The following is a 17,786-nucleotide window of genomic DNA, read 5'->3' on the forward strand; positions in this document are numbered from 1 at the left end:
AACAGTCCTCAGTAGGGGGCCACCCAACATGGTTTGCTTGGGAACTCGATAAATCCCCACCTGTTTTTTTGCAGTGACAGGGTTCCTCCTGGCCTTGGAGCTGTGACATCTCCAACCCTGCCAGTCTCCCATGAGCTGAAGTCAGGTCCAGGAATCAAACCTTGGTCTCCCAGTGGGCCCAACCCCCCTTATGTGTTTTTATTGTCGCTTTCAATAGTGGCGAAAAAGCACTATACGGAGATTGTCTTGTCTGTCTGTCCAGAGGCGCGATAATGTCAGCAAAACTGCACTGAACTGAAAGCGCGCTTGAGCCCTAATTTGTTAGTTTTATTATATTTATAATTAAAAAAAATATATACTCCTAACAAATTGATTGTCCATCCTCTGTCCGTTGGTCGTATAGGTGTGTAGCGTCCTGGAGAGTCTGGAGCAGGAGTACAAGAGGGAGGAAGACTGGTGCGGAGGAGCAGACAAACTGGGCCCCAACTCCGAAACTGACCATGTCACGCCCATGATCAGCAAGCACCTAGAGCAGAAAGAAGCTTTCCTTAAGGTATGTGCTGAGGGCCGAGAGGGGGAAGCCCTCGCTGTCATACATGCTCAGTCCCATGATTGCTGTTACTTGTGCTTCATCCCTGAGGAGCCTTGCTTAAAATGTGCCTTACAAATCTAACACCCTCCTCCCCTGAAAAAGAAAAACATTTCCACCATTAACACCATGCACATATTTTAGCACTTGCTCCCTTTGTGGCTGCTATGAATTCTTTACACTTTGTCATATTGGAAAGCTTTTATCTTGATGTTGTTCAATAGTACATTCGAAAATAAGAATAACTTCTGATTTAGAAGGTTTTGTTTTTATTAACATATTGATGGTTCAAACTAACAAAAACACTACAGTCCTAGTTTTATGTTGTGCTTTAGATTTAATTCCTTAGAAGACTGTTTTTAAACTTGTTCAAATCTCCCAATGAGCTACAGTCTTGGTTATGAATATTAAGTGCATGAGCATCCCACGCACTTGTGTGAAGGAGGAGCACAGCTGGGGCGTGAACTCTGGAGGGGGCGGGGGAATCATGTGTTTTGACCTTGTTAAACAATGCATGTACTTTTCATTCTGTGTAATAAGCACAGAAGTAAATTGCATTAGACCATAAAAAAAGAAAAGATACCTAGGAATGAGCAGAAGCAACACGGCTAAGAACCTGGCATCTCGAGGATCCAAGGAGTGCAGCTAGTGCTGACTGCAGCAGTGCTTCCACACCTTTCCATAGAATCATAGAAATATGGCGGCAAAAAAAAAAAGATCATGCAGCCCATCTAGTCTGCCATCCATGCCAACTATTCCCTCCGAGATCCTCTGTGCTTATCCCATGCTAACTTGAATTCAGATGCTGCCCTCGTCTTCACCACCTTCACGGGGAGGCTATTCCATGCATCCACCACCCTCCTCTATTCCAGTACTTGACAGTAGGGGTGTGCAGCCAAACTATTTTCATTTATTTTTGTTTTCTTTTATGTCATTGCTAAAGCCCATTTCCTGTTCATACGCAGATCAGTCCAGACTCCTGGAATTATACCTCCCTTCCAGCAGATGGAGACAGAGAAAGTTTCACTCGCATTTAACCGGGAGTTCCACCTGCAGCCGCTCAGTATTTCTCTGCCTCCAGCAGATGGTGGAAGTGCAATCCCTGCAGTCTGGGGGAAAAAAAAAAAGAGGGAGAAGAGAACAAAGATTATAGTCAGATCCCCTCCCTGGAGGTTGTTAGGCCCTGGTGGGGCTATTCCTCCTGGAGGTGAGGGAAATGAGCAGGGGGTCGGGGACCTTTCTCTACCTTGGTTTTTCGCTGCCGGGGGGTGAATTGCTGTTGGGGCCAGCTCCCTCCTCCCCACCCCAGGGGAACAGGTGGAATCCAGCAGCTCTACAGCAGGGAAGTACCCCTTTTTCTTTTCTGTCCTTCCTCTGTCCAATTAAAGTATAAAAAAGAAGGGGGAAATGGACTATAAAACAAAATCTATACGCTGTATGCATTGTATGCTTTATATGTTTGCCGACGCTAGACTTTTATAGCAGGCCTTTATTATGTATACATGTTGCGTTGTAAACATATGTTATGTTTGAAAACTATAAATTAAAAAAAAAAGGCTTAATTGAAAGCAGGGGAAGAGATGCTGTGCAGCACGGGTACTAGCAGTCAGGAAGGCTGTGTTTGGGGTGCTTAGAGGTGAGTTCTTGGGTGGTAGGTGATACTTTAGTTCTCCACATGGGGGCAGTGGTGCTGCTTTGGGACACACAGTTGGGCCTTGTCGCAAGCAGAGCGGCATTTGGCTAGTAATGGTGCATAGCAGTGCATGATGCTCGTGCGTGGTTGTCCTGTGCTGGACTGTTTTCCCGCTGCGCCTCTGGTGGAGAGGGCGGGTCGGGGCCATCATGTGCTACTTTGGAGCGGCAATCAAAGCAGTGCTCAGGCATGGTAGTGCCTTTGAAATCAGCTGCCCCATCCCTTATGAGCGTGGGGAAAAGCAGCCATGTTTTTGGTAACCGATGGCTTGCTGGGGCTGTTTCAGGGGAGTGAGGACCTTCCTCCCCCATTATCTACGGTGGGGCAAGACCTGGTTCTCCATAGGGATGTGGATTCAGAAGGTGAGGGGGTCTCTCCTGGTCAAGGGTTGGTGGTCCCCGCTCCATTTTCTTCTGAATTTATTTTGCTTATGCATGAGGCATATTTGGCACACCAGAACTCTGTGAAGATCTCAGAGAGTCCTGGCGGGCCGCAGTTGGGCAAGAAACCTGAGGGGTCAGGTGGTCTGGTGCTGCGGAAGATGCCCAGAGTCCTCAAGTTGAGGATTCCTTTGGATGGTCCAGATGTTGACTCCAATGATTTGGAGGACAGAGCTCCACAGGGACCTGTTTTCCTGGACCTGGCTGGGGCTGACAAGGACTCGGCAGGGCCTGATAACAGCCTGGATGGTCAAGATCCAGATGAAAGTTTGGACCAGGTGCCGGTGGCAGAAGGGGACGACCCGAAGGTGGTGCATCTTTTCTGGAAGGAAGAGTTGTGGCCCTTGATTCCTCAGGTTCTCGGGGAGGTGGAGATCAAGGTGCCTCAAGAGGAGTTGGATCAGGAGGGTGTGGACCCAGTCTTGGATGGCCTTAGAGGTCCAGCAAAGGGTCTTCCCTTTTCATGTCAGTTAAAAAGCTGGTGGTCCAAGAGTGGAACACTCCAGAGACAGGCCTTAACATCGAGTGGGCAACAGCTAAGCTGTACCCATTGCCAGAGTACACGCTCAAGTTGTTGGCGCTTCCTAAGGTGGATGCATTGGTGTCGGCAGTAATTAAGAAGACCACCATTCCTGTAGCGGGCTAAGCAACGATGAAAGATATGCAAGACAGGAAATTGGAGATTCACCTCAAGAAGATTTTTGAGGTGTCTGCCCTCTGCATTCGTGCTGCGGGGTGCATTAGTTTCATGCAGAGGGCCAGTTTACGCTGGGTACAGCAGATACATACTACTAGACCGCTATCTCTGTCCGAGGCTAAGCAAGCGGACTGCCTGAAGGCAGCAGCTGCCTATGTTGCAAATGCATTGTATGAACTTCTCAGAACCTCTTCCAGGATCATGATGTCTGCGGTGTCGGCCAGAATACTCCTCTAGTTGAGAAACTGGTCGGCAGATGTTTGGTCTAAGTCTTGGTTGGGAGCTCTACCGTTCAAGGGGAAGCTTCTGTTTGGTAAAGACTTAGAGGAGCTTGTGAAGCATCTTGGAGAGTCCAGGGGTCATAGGCTGCCAGAGAATAAGCCAAGAGGGAACAGGAGTTCCTTTCCTGGGCACTCTCGTTATTGGTCGAACAGGCGATTTCATCCCAGTAGTCCTTCAGCAGGAGCTCAGTGGCAAGGCACCGGGAGGCAGCAATCTTGGAATCAGTCCTTTTGAGGGGGTAGGAAGTCAGGCAGAGAAGGTCTCAGCCAGGGTTCTGGTGGAGCAAAGTCCTCACAATGAAGCGACACCAATCCAGTCCTCTCTCCCTTTTGTGGGAGGACATCTGACATTGTTTTATGAGGAGTGGACCAAAATCACAATATACCTGTGGGTCCTCACTGTGATAAGAGATGGCTACATGTTAGAATTCTCTCATTTGCTCTGAGGCTTATTTGTTTCCCCCTGCACTCCAGGCTGCAAGGGAATGGTGGTTCAAGGAACCGTGGAAAGGTTACAAGAGCTGGGAGCCATACTTCCCATTCCTGTGGGGGAACAAAGGACAGGGAAAGTATTCCATTTACTTTATGGTCTCGAAGAAGGAAGGGTCCTTCCGTCCAATTTTAGATCTGAGAAAAGTGAATGTGGCTCTCCAGGTTCCTTGTTTTCGTATGGAGACTGTGGTTGGTGATTGCAGCAGTGCGCAAAGAATAATTCCTGGCTTCCCTAGACTTGACTGAAGCATATCTACACATTCCAATATGCCCAGATCACCAGTGATTTCTGGTCTTCATGGTCCTTGGGAAACATTTTCAGTTTGTAGCCTTCCGTTCGGGCTGGCCACGGCGCCACACACTTTTACCAAGGTGATGGTTGTAGTGGCAGCAACGCTCAGGAAGAAGGGCATCTTAATTCATCTGTATCTGGACGACTGGCTCTTCGAGCGAAGTCGGAAGCCCTGGAGGCTCAAGCATGTCTCAGGTCTTGTGACAGCTGTGGTCTCTGGGCTGGGTAGTGAATTTGACAGTCATCTCACCCCATCCCAAGTTCTGGAGTTCTTGGGCGCACGTTTCAATACTGGAGTGGGGAAGGTGTTCCTTACGGACACTCTTATTCTCAAACTAAAGCAGAAAGTGCGCAAACTGTTGGATGCAACGATTCCCAAAGTTCAGGATTATCTTCAGCTATTGGGCTCTATGGCCTCGACGTTGGAGCTGGTCCCCTGGCCTTTGCTCATTTGAGGCCTCTGCAGCAGTCCCTCCTCTCACATTGGGATCTGATGTTGGAGCAGTTTCACCTTCCTTTGTTGCTCGAGGAGCCTGCCAGGTCCAGTCTTTCATGGTGGCTTGTTCAGGAACATCTCAGCCATGGAGTGGACTTGGAGGTTCCAGAATGGGTGATAGTTACCACTGATACCAGTCTCTCCAGCTGGGGAGCAATGTGCCAGAATCAGTCGGCCCAGGGGCACTGGTCTACGGAAGAGAAATCCTGGTCTATCAATTCTCTAGAGATGAGGGTGGTACGATAAGTGTTACTCGCTTTTCTGCCTCTTGAGTGGCTGCTCAGTATGCATATTGTCAGACAACATAACCACGGTGGCTTACATCAATCAACAGGGGGGAACCAGGAGTTGGACAGTTGCCCAGGATGCTCACGATTTGTTTCTCTGGGCGGAGCAGCATTAACGATGCTTGCAGTCTCACATTGCCGGAGTGGACAATGTACAGGTGGATTTCCTCAACTGGCAGAAACTGGACCATGGCAAGTGGGAACTGTTGGAAGAGGTGATGGCTCTGGAATTTGTTGCCAGAGGATGTGGTTAGTGCAATTAGTGTAGCTGGGTTTAAAAAAGGGTGGGTAAGTTCTCGGAGGAGAAATCCATTAACTGCTATTAATCAAGTTGTCTTAGGGAATAGCCACTGCTATTAATTGCATCAGTAGCATGGGATATTCTTGGTGTTTAGGTATTTGCCATGTTCTTGTGGCCTGGTTTGGCCTCTGTTGGAAACAGGATGCTGGGCTTGATGGTCACTTGGTCTGACCCAGCAGGGCAATTTCTTATGTTCTTATATGTTGCCATGGGGTACTCCCAGCTTGGACCTGATGGCGTCGCGGACGAATGCCAGGGAAGAGAGCACGGAGAAGAGGGTTTAGATGCTGTGGTTCTACTGTGGCTCTGGGGAATTCTGCTGTACGTTTTTCCTCCATGGCCCCTAGTGGGAAAGCTGATAAGGTGAATAGATAATTTTCCCGGCGAAGTAATTCTGGTGGCACCAGAGTGGCTGAGGCGCCCTTGGTTTGCAGATCTGAACAATTGATGGTTGACGGCCCGCTGTGACTCCATCATTTGCCAAACGTTCTATGGCAGGACCCAATATTTTCAGATCGGGCGGATTGCTTTTGTCTCACAGCCTGGCTTTTGAGAGGTGGCGATTGAGAGAGAAAGGTTATCCGGAGGATGTCATTTCCACTTTGATGCAGGCTAGGAAGACTTCCACTTCTTTATCTTATGTCAGAGTCTCAAAGGCTTTTGAATCTTTGTACACCAGCCAGGGAGTGGTTTCCATTCAAGCCTCAATATCTAACATCTTGGCTTTCTTGCTGGAGGGTTTGAAGAAAGGTTTGGCCTTTAGCTCTCTCAAGGTGTAAATTGCGGCCTTAGGTTGTCTTCGAAGCAAGATGTGTAGAGTCTTATTGGCTGCTAACCCGGATGTGGTTCGCTTCTTCTGTGGGACGAAACATCTGTGTCCTCCATTGCGGAAAATATATCCTTCATGGAACCTAAATTTAGTCCTCAGAGGGATGTGTAGGGCTCCTTTTGAACCTTTGAGAAAGGCAACAGTGAAGGATCTCACATTAAAAGTGGTGTTTCTGGTTTCCATTTGTTCAGGCCACAGGATTTCGGAGCTACAGGTGCTGTCGTGTAGGGAGCCTTTCCTGAGGATTTCGGATTCCAGTGTTTCTTTGAGAATGGTGCCTTCCTTTCTCCCGAAGGTTGTATCTAAGTTTCATGTGAACCAAACCGTAGAGTTGCCGGCTTTCCTGGGTTTGGATGCATCGGCTCCACATGCTAAAGATCTGCAGTGCTGGAATGTGATGCTTTACCTCAAGGTTACTAATGACTTTAGGGTTTCTGACCATCATTGTGTGTTGTGAAGTAGTCCAAAGAAGGGGCAGAAGGCTTCAAAGGCTACAATAGCACAATGGTTGAAGGAAGCAATAAGTTCTGCTTATATCTGTAAAGATACCCTGTTCCGGTAGGATTAAGGTCCCATTCAGTTCGATCTCAGGCGACTTCTTGGGCCAAGTGCCAGCTGGTGTCGCCACAGGAGATTTGTTGGGCGGCTACTTGGAAGTCAATGCACATTTTCGCCAGCCATTATCGGTTGGATGTCCAGGCTTCAGATGCCATGGGTTTTGGTGAGAGTGTTCTTCGAGCAGGACTCTCGCAGTCCCACCCTATTTAGGGAAGCTTGGGTACATCCCAGGAGTCTGGACTGATCCAGGTATGAACAGGAAAGGAAAATTGGTTCTTACCTGCTAAGTTTTGTTCCTGGAATACCATGGATCAGACCAGATACCCACCCCGAATGGGGGGGGGGGGGGGAAGTCCGCTTGTTCTTCTGTCGTGGGTCTATTGTATATAGGCTGCAGAGCTACTACAGATTTCAAGTTTGTTCTCCTGGTTTGGAGTTACACAATAGTTTTCTTTCAAAGTGGGGTTTATCCTCTTTCCCCTTGCTCGTTTGGTTCTAAATAATTTGTATGTTTATTAGCATTGTGAAAATAATCTTAGCTTGGGTACAGGTCAATACTGAGCGACTGCAGTGGCATTCCGGGTTATATGCCAGTGCCAGTGAAACTTTCTCTGTCTCCATCTGCTGGAAGGGAGGCATAATCCCAGGAGTCTGGACTGATCCGTGGTATTCCAGGAACAAAAATTAGCAGGTAAGAACCAATTTTCCTTTAGTGTGCACTAAAAAAAAGTGTGCACTAGTCGAAATAAAATGAAAGAGAAGACAGCATATCCTTTCTGACAAAGTAATGCCTCAAATCATCATTGTAACTTGGCTAGCAAAAATGTGCTTAGCTTGAATTTTTACTCTTTGGGCACATAACAATATGTAATATTTTATTCCCCTCTGCTGTCCTTCTCTCCCCCCCCCCAAAAAAAAAAAATACCCTTACAAAATTTAAAATACATCTTTCAGTTTATTCCTGCTGCACCTATTCATTGAGGGGCGGATTTTAAACCCCCTGCTCGCGTAAATCCAGCCGGATTTACGTGAGCAGGGCCCTCCCGCGCCGGCGCGCCTATTTTGCATAGGCCGCCGGCGCGCGCAGAGCCCCGGGACTCGCGTAAGTCCCGGGATTTTTGAAAAGGGGCATGTCAGGGGGGCGTGTCGGGGGCGGGGCCTAACAATTGTTTAAAAGTCCAACTCAGAGGTAAAATAGTTTATAAGAACAACTCTGATTCTACTTTTGTTTTATTTCTTTATTGTAAATCATATGCTATTCATACACAAAACAGATCAATACTCAGGAAGCAAAAAGTACACAGGAAGCAAATATAGCAAATATATACTTACATAAAAAAGAGCTCAGCGCTGGGCTCTGCAACAGATACAGAATCCTTGCCAACCCTACTACATACCAGCTTTGCTTATATAGGTTAAAAATACAAAGTCAGCTAATTATCTGATTTCTGCTTGCATGCTTCACACCACTAAATTTTTTACGCTGTCTGCCTACAGGCAGCTGTTATTTGTCTCCCCTTATCTTTCTCCCCCCTGCATTCTTTCCCACAGACTATTTGCTGCAAACTCTCTGCGATATCTCCTGCCCCATCCTGTGGCTTAATTTGTTGATTGGTGTCTGTGCACTCCTGCAAAAACAGTTTCATAGCTTTGTCTGGCATTCAAGGTCCCAGGTTTGTGTTCTGGGGCCTGCTAGTAATTTTCCATACTAGCAGTATGTCCAGCAATGGTGGTAAGGCCGGGGATTGAACCCGGGTATAATCAACACAATGTGGCGTTTCAGGGCGGGACGCGGCATTTCGGGGGCGGGACCGGGGGCGTGGTGCCGGCCCGGGGGCGTGGTCGAGGCCTCCGGACCAGCCCCTGGGTCGGATGACGGCGCGCCAGCAGTCTGCTGGCGCGCGTAGATTTACGTCTGCTTCTAGCAGGCATAAATCACGAAATAAAGGTAAGGGGGGGGTTTAGATAGGCCCGGGGGGGGGGTGGGTTAGGCAGGGGAAGGGAGGGGAAGGGGAGGGCAGGCGAAAAGAAAGTTCCCTCCGAGGCCGCTCCAATTTCGGAGCGGCCTCGGAGGGAACGGAGGCAGGCTGTGCGGTTCGGCGCGCGCAAGCTGCCCAAAATCGGCAGCCTTGCACGCGCCGATCCCGGATTTTATAGGATACGCGCGGCTACACGCGTATCTTATAAAATCCAGCATACTTTTGTTGGCGCCTGGTGCGCCAACAAAAGTACGCAATCGCGTATTTTTTAAAGATCTACCTCTGAGTTCTTACAGGTTGGGCATTGTCCCCCTACCAGCAGATGGAGGTAGAGCATAAAGATTTTCCCCATGTCATCATCGCCCCTGTATATAGTTGGTGCAGCACAGAGAAACTCCAGTATACTCTGTCTCCAGCAATTGGTAAGACATACTGGTGAATCGACAGGATCCCAACGGTCTTTGACTTTGCCGTGAGCCAGGCTCCTGGTTCTGCCAGGAGAGCAAACCCAAATCTAAGACTTCCAGATCCAGAGAGTACTTGGTGGAGTCCCCCGGGAGATGGGGAGAGATTTCTTTCTAGTTAAAACAAAATAAGGGGGTGGGTCTTACTTTCAGTATTTCAACTGACAAGCATTTGATGAGAATATTTCACCCTTCCTCCTCCCTCCCCCTTTCATATTTTCCACCTGTCTGTTGCTTTAAGGAGCAGCTTATAAAGAAAAAGTTCTTAGCAATTCTGAGCTTTGCCTGGGAGGGCCATTGGTGGTGATTACAGGTTGTAGCAGGCCTGCTTGCTACAGTCTTTCACCTGTACAGTAAGTGGACTGCACAGGGATAGGGGTTTTTTTTTGTTTGTTTTTTGTAGGAACATGGATGCGTGGGCCCCACATAGAAAAATTGGAACACAGCTGCTGCTGTGCTGTGTACGGCTTCAGGTGCTTTGCGTTCACCATGGGCTCCTTATGTTCCTCTTGCATGTAAGCCAGGGATGCCATGGGAAAGTATTCTTGGTCCTCCAGTGGTTCTGGTGCTCCCTTCATCCCACCAATCAGAAAGACCTTATCGGCAGTCCCACAGGCTGAGTCAACAGGGGAGGAGGTCTTTCATACACTGGTTTTGGCAGGAACATCCACTGTTTTGCATCTGCCACCTGAGAATTTTTACAGGCCCTCTACAGCCCCGAATAGGCTCAGAGGAAGATTTTTGGGATCCCCCAATTTTGACAATCACTTTGGAGTCAGGCTGGTGGCTGCGAAGACGTCACACTTGAATTTTGTTGTTTTCTCCATCAGGCCGTCTGTGCTATATAGGGACCTGATGGTAAGTGCAAAGCTTCCCCTGGGTTTGTTCCTCTGCTGTCAGGGACCTCATCTCCTGGGGGTCCATTGATCCCCTTTTGCCAGTGGCAGAGGATGCTCCAGGGAGTCCTGAGCACAAAATGGACTCTCCTAAGTTGTGGCTCTGTGGAGGACTGTGATGTTCTTTCTGATAGGGAAGATGACAATCATCTGCTTATTTTGAAAGAAGAAAATTACAGCTTTGATAGACCAAGTTGTTTTGTGACTTTGCATAGTGGATCCTGTTGTGGAGGAGCCTCCAGCCTGGAACCCTATTATTAAAGGTTTCCATCAGTCCCCCAGGGTCTTTCCTCTTCATCTTGAGGTTGAGGAGATGGTTTTAGTTGAATAGGAGGCCACAGAGAGTGATGTCAAGGGTGGTAATTCCCTAATTAAGTCATATCCTTTGGTTTCTGAAGCTGTGCAGATGTGTTGTATTTGATACCTTGGTTACAGCTGTCACAAGGCAGACTATGATCCCAGTCAAGGGCAGCACTTTGAAGGATCCCAGGATCAGAGGATTGAGCTTCCTCTGAAGCATCTGTTTATGGTCTCAGCCCTGGCAGTTCAAATTTTGATTTCTAGTGGTTTTGTGATCAGGGCATTTTTATGCTGGCTTCAACAGCTCCCGAAGAGTGAAGGCACTGTAAGAATAGAATCTGCAGCAACTTTTTTGGCTGATGTCCTTTATGATCTTTGGGTGTCTTCTTGGTCAGTGGCTTCCTCTGAGACTGCCATGAGGCTTCTTTGGCTTCGCATCTGGTAAGTGGTCTCTTGGTCGAGGTCTCATCTGGGCAAACTCCCTTTTAAGGGCAAGCTTAAATTAAAAAATGCTGCGGCATGCCTTCTGACCAGCACTAAACTACATGATCATATCTCCCTTGTCCTGTTAAATCTGCATTGGTTGCTTATTTCCTGGAGAATCCAATACAAAACCTTAACCATTCTACACAATCTTATTCACAACAACAATAGTCTGTGGCTATCTGCTATTCTTCATCTTTACATCTCCTCAGGAACCCTCCAATCTGCAAACTAACTTCTCCTTCAAGTCCCTTCCCCTGAAGCCACGAGACTTAACATGACAAGAGAGCGGGCCTTATCCATTGCTGGCCCCATCTTACGGAATTCTTTACTCAATTCCATAAAGGACAAAAAACACTTAAAGAAAGTACTAAAGCACCACCTGCTAAGGATATGTTCCAGTTATCAACCAGAGTGTGTAACAACCTGTAAGATCTCTCCTTATCTAGGGCAGTCTTTTTTTTTGTTTGTCTTCTTTGTATTCCACCATCCTTGGTAGAAGAGAATTCAAGATCCTCACTTGGTTTCCTTCGGTATTCGTCTTTCCCATACCTAAACGCAAAGCTCTGTAATAATCTTAGTAGCCATCAGTATTAGTGTGGTTGTTGCCCAAACATCTGGTCTTCTAGATTTCAAGTGTAGCCTGTCAGACAGACTTAACTTTGTGAACATTAGGGATGTACATTTGTTGGGCCATTCGTTTAAATGGTATGCACATACCTCAGATTTATAGTACATGCGTAAGAATGAATGGTACGCATTTAACACATAATAAAATACATGCGTAAAAACGGATGGTGCGCATATACTTTAATAAAGAGTTATGCACGTATCATAAATCTGTGAGGCACACTCGTACCCACGAAATGACTGAAACGAATGGCCCAACGGATGCACATCCCTATTGAAAACTGGCATTTCTGCTAGATGTTCTAGTTATTATGGAATATGAAGCCTGCCAAACAAATTCTGCTTCTAGTTAATTCTACCAACACAGCCCAGCCATCTGTATGCCTGTTTTACTGCTAGGACTTCTAACATTTTGTATTAACCTCTTTGCCATACATTCTGGCAGCTCGAACACCCATTTTTTAATACAAAGCTACGAATGCTTAAATACATGCTGCTAGATAATGCTTTCTGTTCTGTCCACTTTTAGCAAACAAGATTCATCTCTGCTTGTGCCCTCTTAAAGTTGCACTTCTCCATAGATGAGATGTGTAGAGTGGACCTTGGGTGATGTCACTGTAATGGAAAAGAGAGCTGGGGAAGGTTCTCTTTGGAGCTGACATCATTAGACTGTGCCCAGTGAACTGTGAGGATGATGATGTCAGCTCCTGGAACTAATCATGTGAAGATTCCTAACTCGTACTACTGTGCATTTATTGCCTAATGACCTGTTTTTAAAGGAACCCATACGGCATTCTGAATTCCATTTCTCTGTCTTCTTCAGGCCTGCACGCTTGCTCGTAGGAATGCCGATGTCTTCCTGAAGTATCTGCACAGGAACAGTGTGAACATGCCGGGGATGGTAACGCATATCAAGGCTCCAGAGCAGCAAGTAAAGAGTAAGTGTACTGGTCAAAGAACTGATGCTTCCCTGCAGCATAGGGGTGGCTGCCATTTGGGTGAAAAGTAGGTTTGCAAATAAAAAACACCAAAGCTAGTAATCTGACTGGTATCAAGTTGCTCCTAGGCTGCACTTTGTGGCTGGAAGACTACACTCCATGATGCTTCATTTCTATTAATGAAGCTCTAGATCAGGGGTCCCCAAACCTGTCCTGGAGGGGCACCAGCCAGTCGGGTTTTTGGGATATCCTCAATGAATATGCATGAGAGAAAATTTGCATGCACTGCCTCCATAACTTGCAAATTTTCTCTCATGCATATTCATTGTGGATATCCCAAAAACCCGACTGGCTGGTGGCCCTCCAGGACAGGTTTGGGGACCACTGCTCTAGATTTTGGGCTGGCCCTGTGACTTGGGCCACAGCTCCCTGTGTCGCAGCTTATGGGACTAGAGTTTGGATCTCTCGTTTGGTAGAGCAAGCTGGGCTCGGATGGATGACGCTTTTGAATCCGAGGAGGAAGTTGCTGCCCTGCAAAGAGCAGTGCACAGGGTTACTTTGGGAAGCAAGTGAGGCGAAATTAATTACCCTTGCATGCTGTATGTGGAGGGGAGGATACAAAAAGAGGGGAAAATGGAGTTAAAATATTTCAAATCTGAGCTTAATTAGCTGGGTGCAGCATCGCTGCAAACATTTCAAAACAGCCACTTGACATGCACCAACCAGTTAATAAAATGCAGGTGCTGTTAGTGCAGATCTACCAGCAACATGCAATATTTGTGTTGGGGAATGACACGTAAATGACGGCATATCTCTTTAAGGCCTGATTCTCAAAAGCATGTACCTGCGTAAAACTGGGTTTTACACATGTAAATGCACTTTACCCATGTAAGTGGGCTTTTGGAAATTGCTACAATATATGCCATTGAATTGTTCAAGGATTTACCTGCATAAAGGGCTTTTGAAAATTGCTATAATAGTAAGTTACTTTATGCACGTAACTCCTTTGAAAATTCACCTGTAACTATTTACCTTCACTTCCAGTTCACATCTTGACTGCACTTGTTTTCTAAAGTGTCCGAGATGGATTGTTAAGAAATTCTTATTATGGTAATCATGGTGCATGCAGCATGATCATGCTGTTAATTTTGTCTGATTCATGAAAGGAATTTCTTTGGAGTGGCCTGGCGGCCCAGAGACAAGAGCTACCAGTTCTTGTTCTACACTTTGGGTCTGGTTGTTTGCGGGGGTGGGGGAGGGAGGTGCTGTAAAGGCAGAGATTTCAGGTAATAACAGTGACACTGCTGGAATTTGAGACACCCGCAGAGGGCTTTGCCTCCTGCCCTCTCGGCCAGGGGAGGTCTCTGTGTTTCCGGGAATGCACTTCACCACCACCGTGCACCAGTACATATCTAGTTCCCTCCTGCCAGGTTGCAGTTGAAACAGAAAGGGGGCAGTTGGATATACAGGCCAGCGAGGGTGGGGGAAGGGGGGTGCTGTCCTGCCTAAATGTGACTGAGGAACAGTCTTGGGGATAGTCCAGTGTAACCAAAAAAAAAAAAAAAGCACCAAGCAAAAGAAAAAGCAGCTTGACTGGTTCTGGCGTTGTATCGTCTTAGATATCCTGAATGAACTCTTCCAGCGAGAGAACCGTGTGCTGCACTACTGGACTATGAGGAAGAGGAGACTCGACCAGTGCCAGCAGTATGTGGTGTTCGAGAGGAGCGCCAAGCAGGTCAGCATGTCAGGCTCGTGAGGCTCTTTTTTTTTTGTAAGTCAGAGGGCTGAGTCTCAAACAGCCACATTCAAACGCTCACTTCTCTTGGTTTATTTATTTCCAGTTCTCATCCACCCCTCCAGCCCACTCGAGACAGATTAAAACATCATAATTATACAAAACTCGCATCATTAGAAATTGTCGCTATTATAATTAATTGAGCGCACACATCAATAAAATTCAACACTCCTAATATTTAAAAAAAATCTACATTCCCCTCTTCTTCCCTATCGCCTTATGTAACACCATGATAGAACACTACTGTTCCATTTAAAGCCCCATATCTTTATCCAGATGTATTCATGGAGCCTTGGTACTCCCTAAGTTACTTTATCCACAAAGCCCTCACCTGTTTGGGATACCACAGATAATTCCACTGGAGCTGGGTTTCCAATGGCAGACTCTTCCATAGTAATGGTGCATTGGCACGAAAGGCTTTCTATCTTGGTTTTTTTTAGACACGAGAATCCTTGTATGTTAGAACACAGAAATCCCCCTTGAAAGATTACATGCTGGGACTTTCGGAATCACTCGTTCCCACAAATATTCAGGATCTAGCCCATTACTGGCTGTAAAAAAGAAGCACATTAGTATTTTGAACTACCCATGAAATGTCATTGATTGCCAATGGAGCTTTTTCATTTAAAGGATCCCCTAACTCGAAGACCTCTAGTGATCCTAACTGCAATGTTTTGTAATATTTTTAATTGATGCAGTGTTATTTGGGGTTGGCCATCACTAGTGCTTGGATACTTTTTCTGGGTTCTGATAGGCTCTCAATTTTTCTAATCCTCCACAGGTTGGAGAATGTAATTTTTGCTAACCCTTTAATCTGAGTATCAAATGATAATGCTGTGTATCTAACAGATCCAGAGAGTCTTTACCAATAAATGCATAGGGATTTGATCTCATTTATTCCTGATTTTAGTCTAGAGCAGGTTCTCCCTTCCCCATCCACAAGGCCTCCGATTTAAGGATATTCAATTTCAGCTTACTATCCTGTTTCCCCGAAAATAAGACAGTGTCTTATATTAATTTTTGCTACCAAAGATGCGCTAGGCCTTATTTTCAGGGGATGTCTTATTTTTCCATGAAGAAGAATTCACATATATTGTTGAACAAAAAAATGAACATTTATTATATTCTGAATAGTTGTCTGGTTATGCTGGTTTCTGATGACAACTAACTGTGAATCCTGCAGGGTAAAAAAATCACAGCTGCATGCTCTGGTGTTCTGTGCGACGGGCATGCTCCCAAATACAAACTTTGCTAGGTCTTACTTTCGGGGGAGGTCTTATATTTAGCAATTCAGCAAAACCTCTACTAGGTCTTATTTTCGGGGAAACAGGGTATCTTTCAGCCATTCAGTCACTGCTCCTAACCTAAGTCATGGGGTTTTTTTTTTTTAATAACTCTTCCAGCCGTCCTTTAATTGCACATCATCTGCAAAGAAGTGCTACTTCAGGCTAGGAGCTTCAATAGCCTCACATAATGGAGCCATATAAAAATTAAGCAAAAAGGTGCTTCACATACCAGCTCCCACAGACTAGAGCAAACTTGTCCTAAAGTCACCTATTGTTCCCTCATATCTAAGAAGGAAGCAAACCATCAGAAAACCTCCATCCATTCCTACGGCTTGTAATCAGTCTTTCAGTAATTTATGATTGACCATATCAAAGGCCAAGACCATGTTTAATCCGTTATCAATTTCAACAGGATCTGAACTGAAGTTTTCATGAAAACCACACTGGCAGGAAATGCTCTTCCATGGAATGACACAGCTGCAGTGATGATATCTTCACCACTGCCTTGCCCAAAAGTGGCAAGTTAGAGACTGACCGATACGACTTCTTAATTCAGGATCTAATGAAGGTTCCTAAGCAGCGGTTTAAGCGCTGCTGCTTTTTTAAAGAGTCACAGAAGACTCCCTCACCTAAGGATGTTTTCACTGGTAATCGGATTTCTTTCAGCCAAATCTTCCTTTGCAGCTTTTACTAAAGACAGCAGGCTGGGATCCAAAAAACAGTCAGTGAGCGTCATCCTCCCTAATACCTCACTCATACATTTGTTTATTTGATTTAGATTCCTCCTTTCAGACACTTCAAAGTTGGATTACATTCAGGTACTGAAGGCATTTCCCTATCCCCAGAGGACTTCTAAGCATTTTTCCCATAGACACAGAATGGGAGAAAAACCATAGTAAATCAGGCCCTAAGTTTGTACCTGAAACAATGAAAAGTGAAGTTTCTTACTCACTACAGCAAATTTATCCCAACGTCTACTGCTTTCCACCCTACATGATACCTCCCTTTTTCAGTTGCTTCCTCTTGCATCCTCTCCCCATTGTACACTCACAGTAACACCTTCTCTCTGTTCCCCTAGACCTCCAAAGGGCCAGTCTCGCTCTCTCGTAAGCAAACTCTCAATGTCTTTACAGATGTTTAAGACTTCATTTCTAAAGAATTCTGCAAAATCCTCACAATGAAATCATTGAAGGTACAATCTTTGGTGATATATTAGGCACGGATGCCAGCTGTTTCATCACTTGAAACAATTCTCTGTTTCTTCCAAACATCTGCTTTAATAGCCTTACTGTATATTGGTGCAGTCTCCTTCTACAGTATCTTAGCCTCAGCAATTTTGCATTTACACAGCATCTTTTTCATTTTCCATTCTCTTACTTCAACGACCTTAAGGCCTCTGAAAACCAGGAGCCGGTTTTCTCTGGCCAACCTTGATGGTTTTCAACAGGGCAATTATAATCTAACCCAGACTTCAAATCATTGTTCCGACTATCTGCGAGCTCCCTAGCATCTGCCTGGAACGTTACAGGTGTGGGGCACAGTAACCTCCATATCCATTTTTGGGGGCTAAATTCTTACACAGATGTATAGTAATCAGCTGAGAATTTTTCTTTGCAACTATAATAAACCCTCCAAAATGAAAGAAATCAAATGAAAATTGGCTCAGGTCTACATGTCCTTCATGAGCACCTGCATCACTGTTGTCCAGTTAGAGCATCCGATCCCTTTCATGGGTAAGGCCATTCACCTGCTGTGAAGAATCGAACATCTCCTTACTTTCTACCAAATTACCTTTCGATTCTTCTTTTCTGTCTGTGAAGTATGTAGCCCTTGTTCTAGGTGTTCCTATGAAAGCAGTGGGTACACTCAGTACCAGGTCTTAGTCCATGCACCATCCCAGTAAATCCTTGCATGGATTATTTAAAATGGGGGAAGGATAGGTGCCCAAGGGATGGTATAAATTTATGTGGGTCCTGCTCAAACTGTATGTCTGTGCACTGGTGAGGGATAATAAACAAGCCGGACACATGAGTAGGATGTTCCAAAATAAAAGTTTACCA

The 17,786-nt window shown here is 45.9% G+C and overlaps 1 protein-coding gene across 1 annotated transcript in view; it reads left to right on the forward strand.

Moving 5' to 3' along the window:
• TRIO (trio Rho guanine nucleotide exchange factor) overlaps positions 1–17,786 on the forward strand; it is a 964,000-nt gene that overhangs the window by 580,331 nt on the left and 365,883 nt on the right. Inside the window, exons 18-20 of the mRNA XM_029590045.1 lie at positions 404–553; positions 12,531–12,645; positions 14,265–14,380. Coding sequence (XP_029445905.1) covers positions 404–553; positions 12,531–12,645; positions 14,265–14,380 — 381 coding nt within the window. The remainder of the gene's footprint in view (positions 1–403; positions 554–12,530; positions 12,646–14,264; positions 14,381–17,786) is intronic.

This window comes from Rhinatrema bivittatum, chromosome 2 (assembly GCF_901001135.1).
Source record: "Rhinatrema bivittatum chromosome 2, aRhiBiv1.1, whole genome shotgun sequence".
NCBI lineage: Eukaryota > Metazoa > Chordata > Amphibia > Gymnophiona > Rhinatrematidae > Rhinatrema > Rhinatrema bivittatum.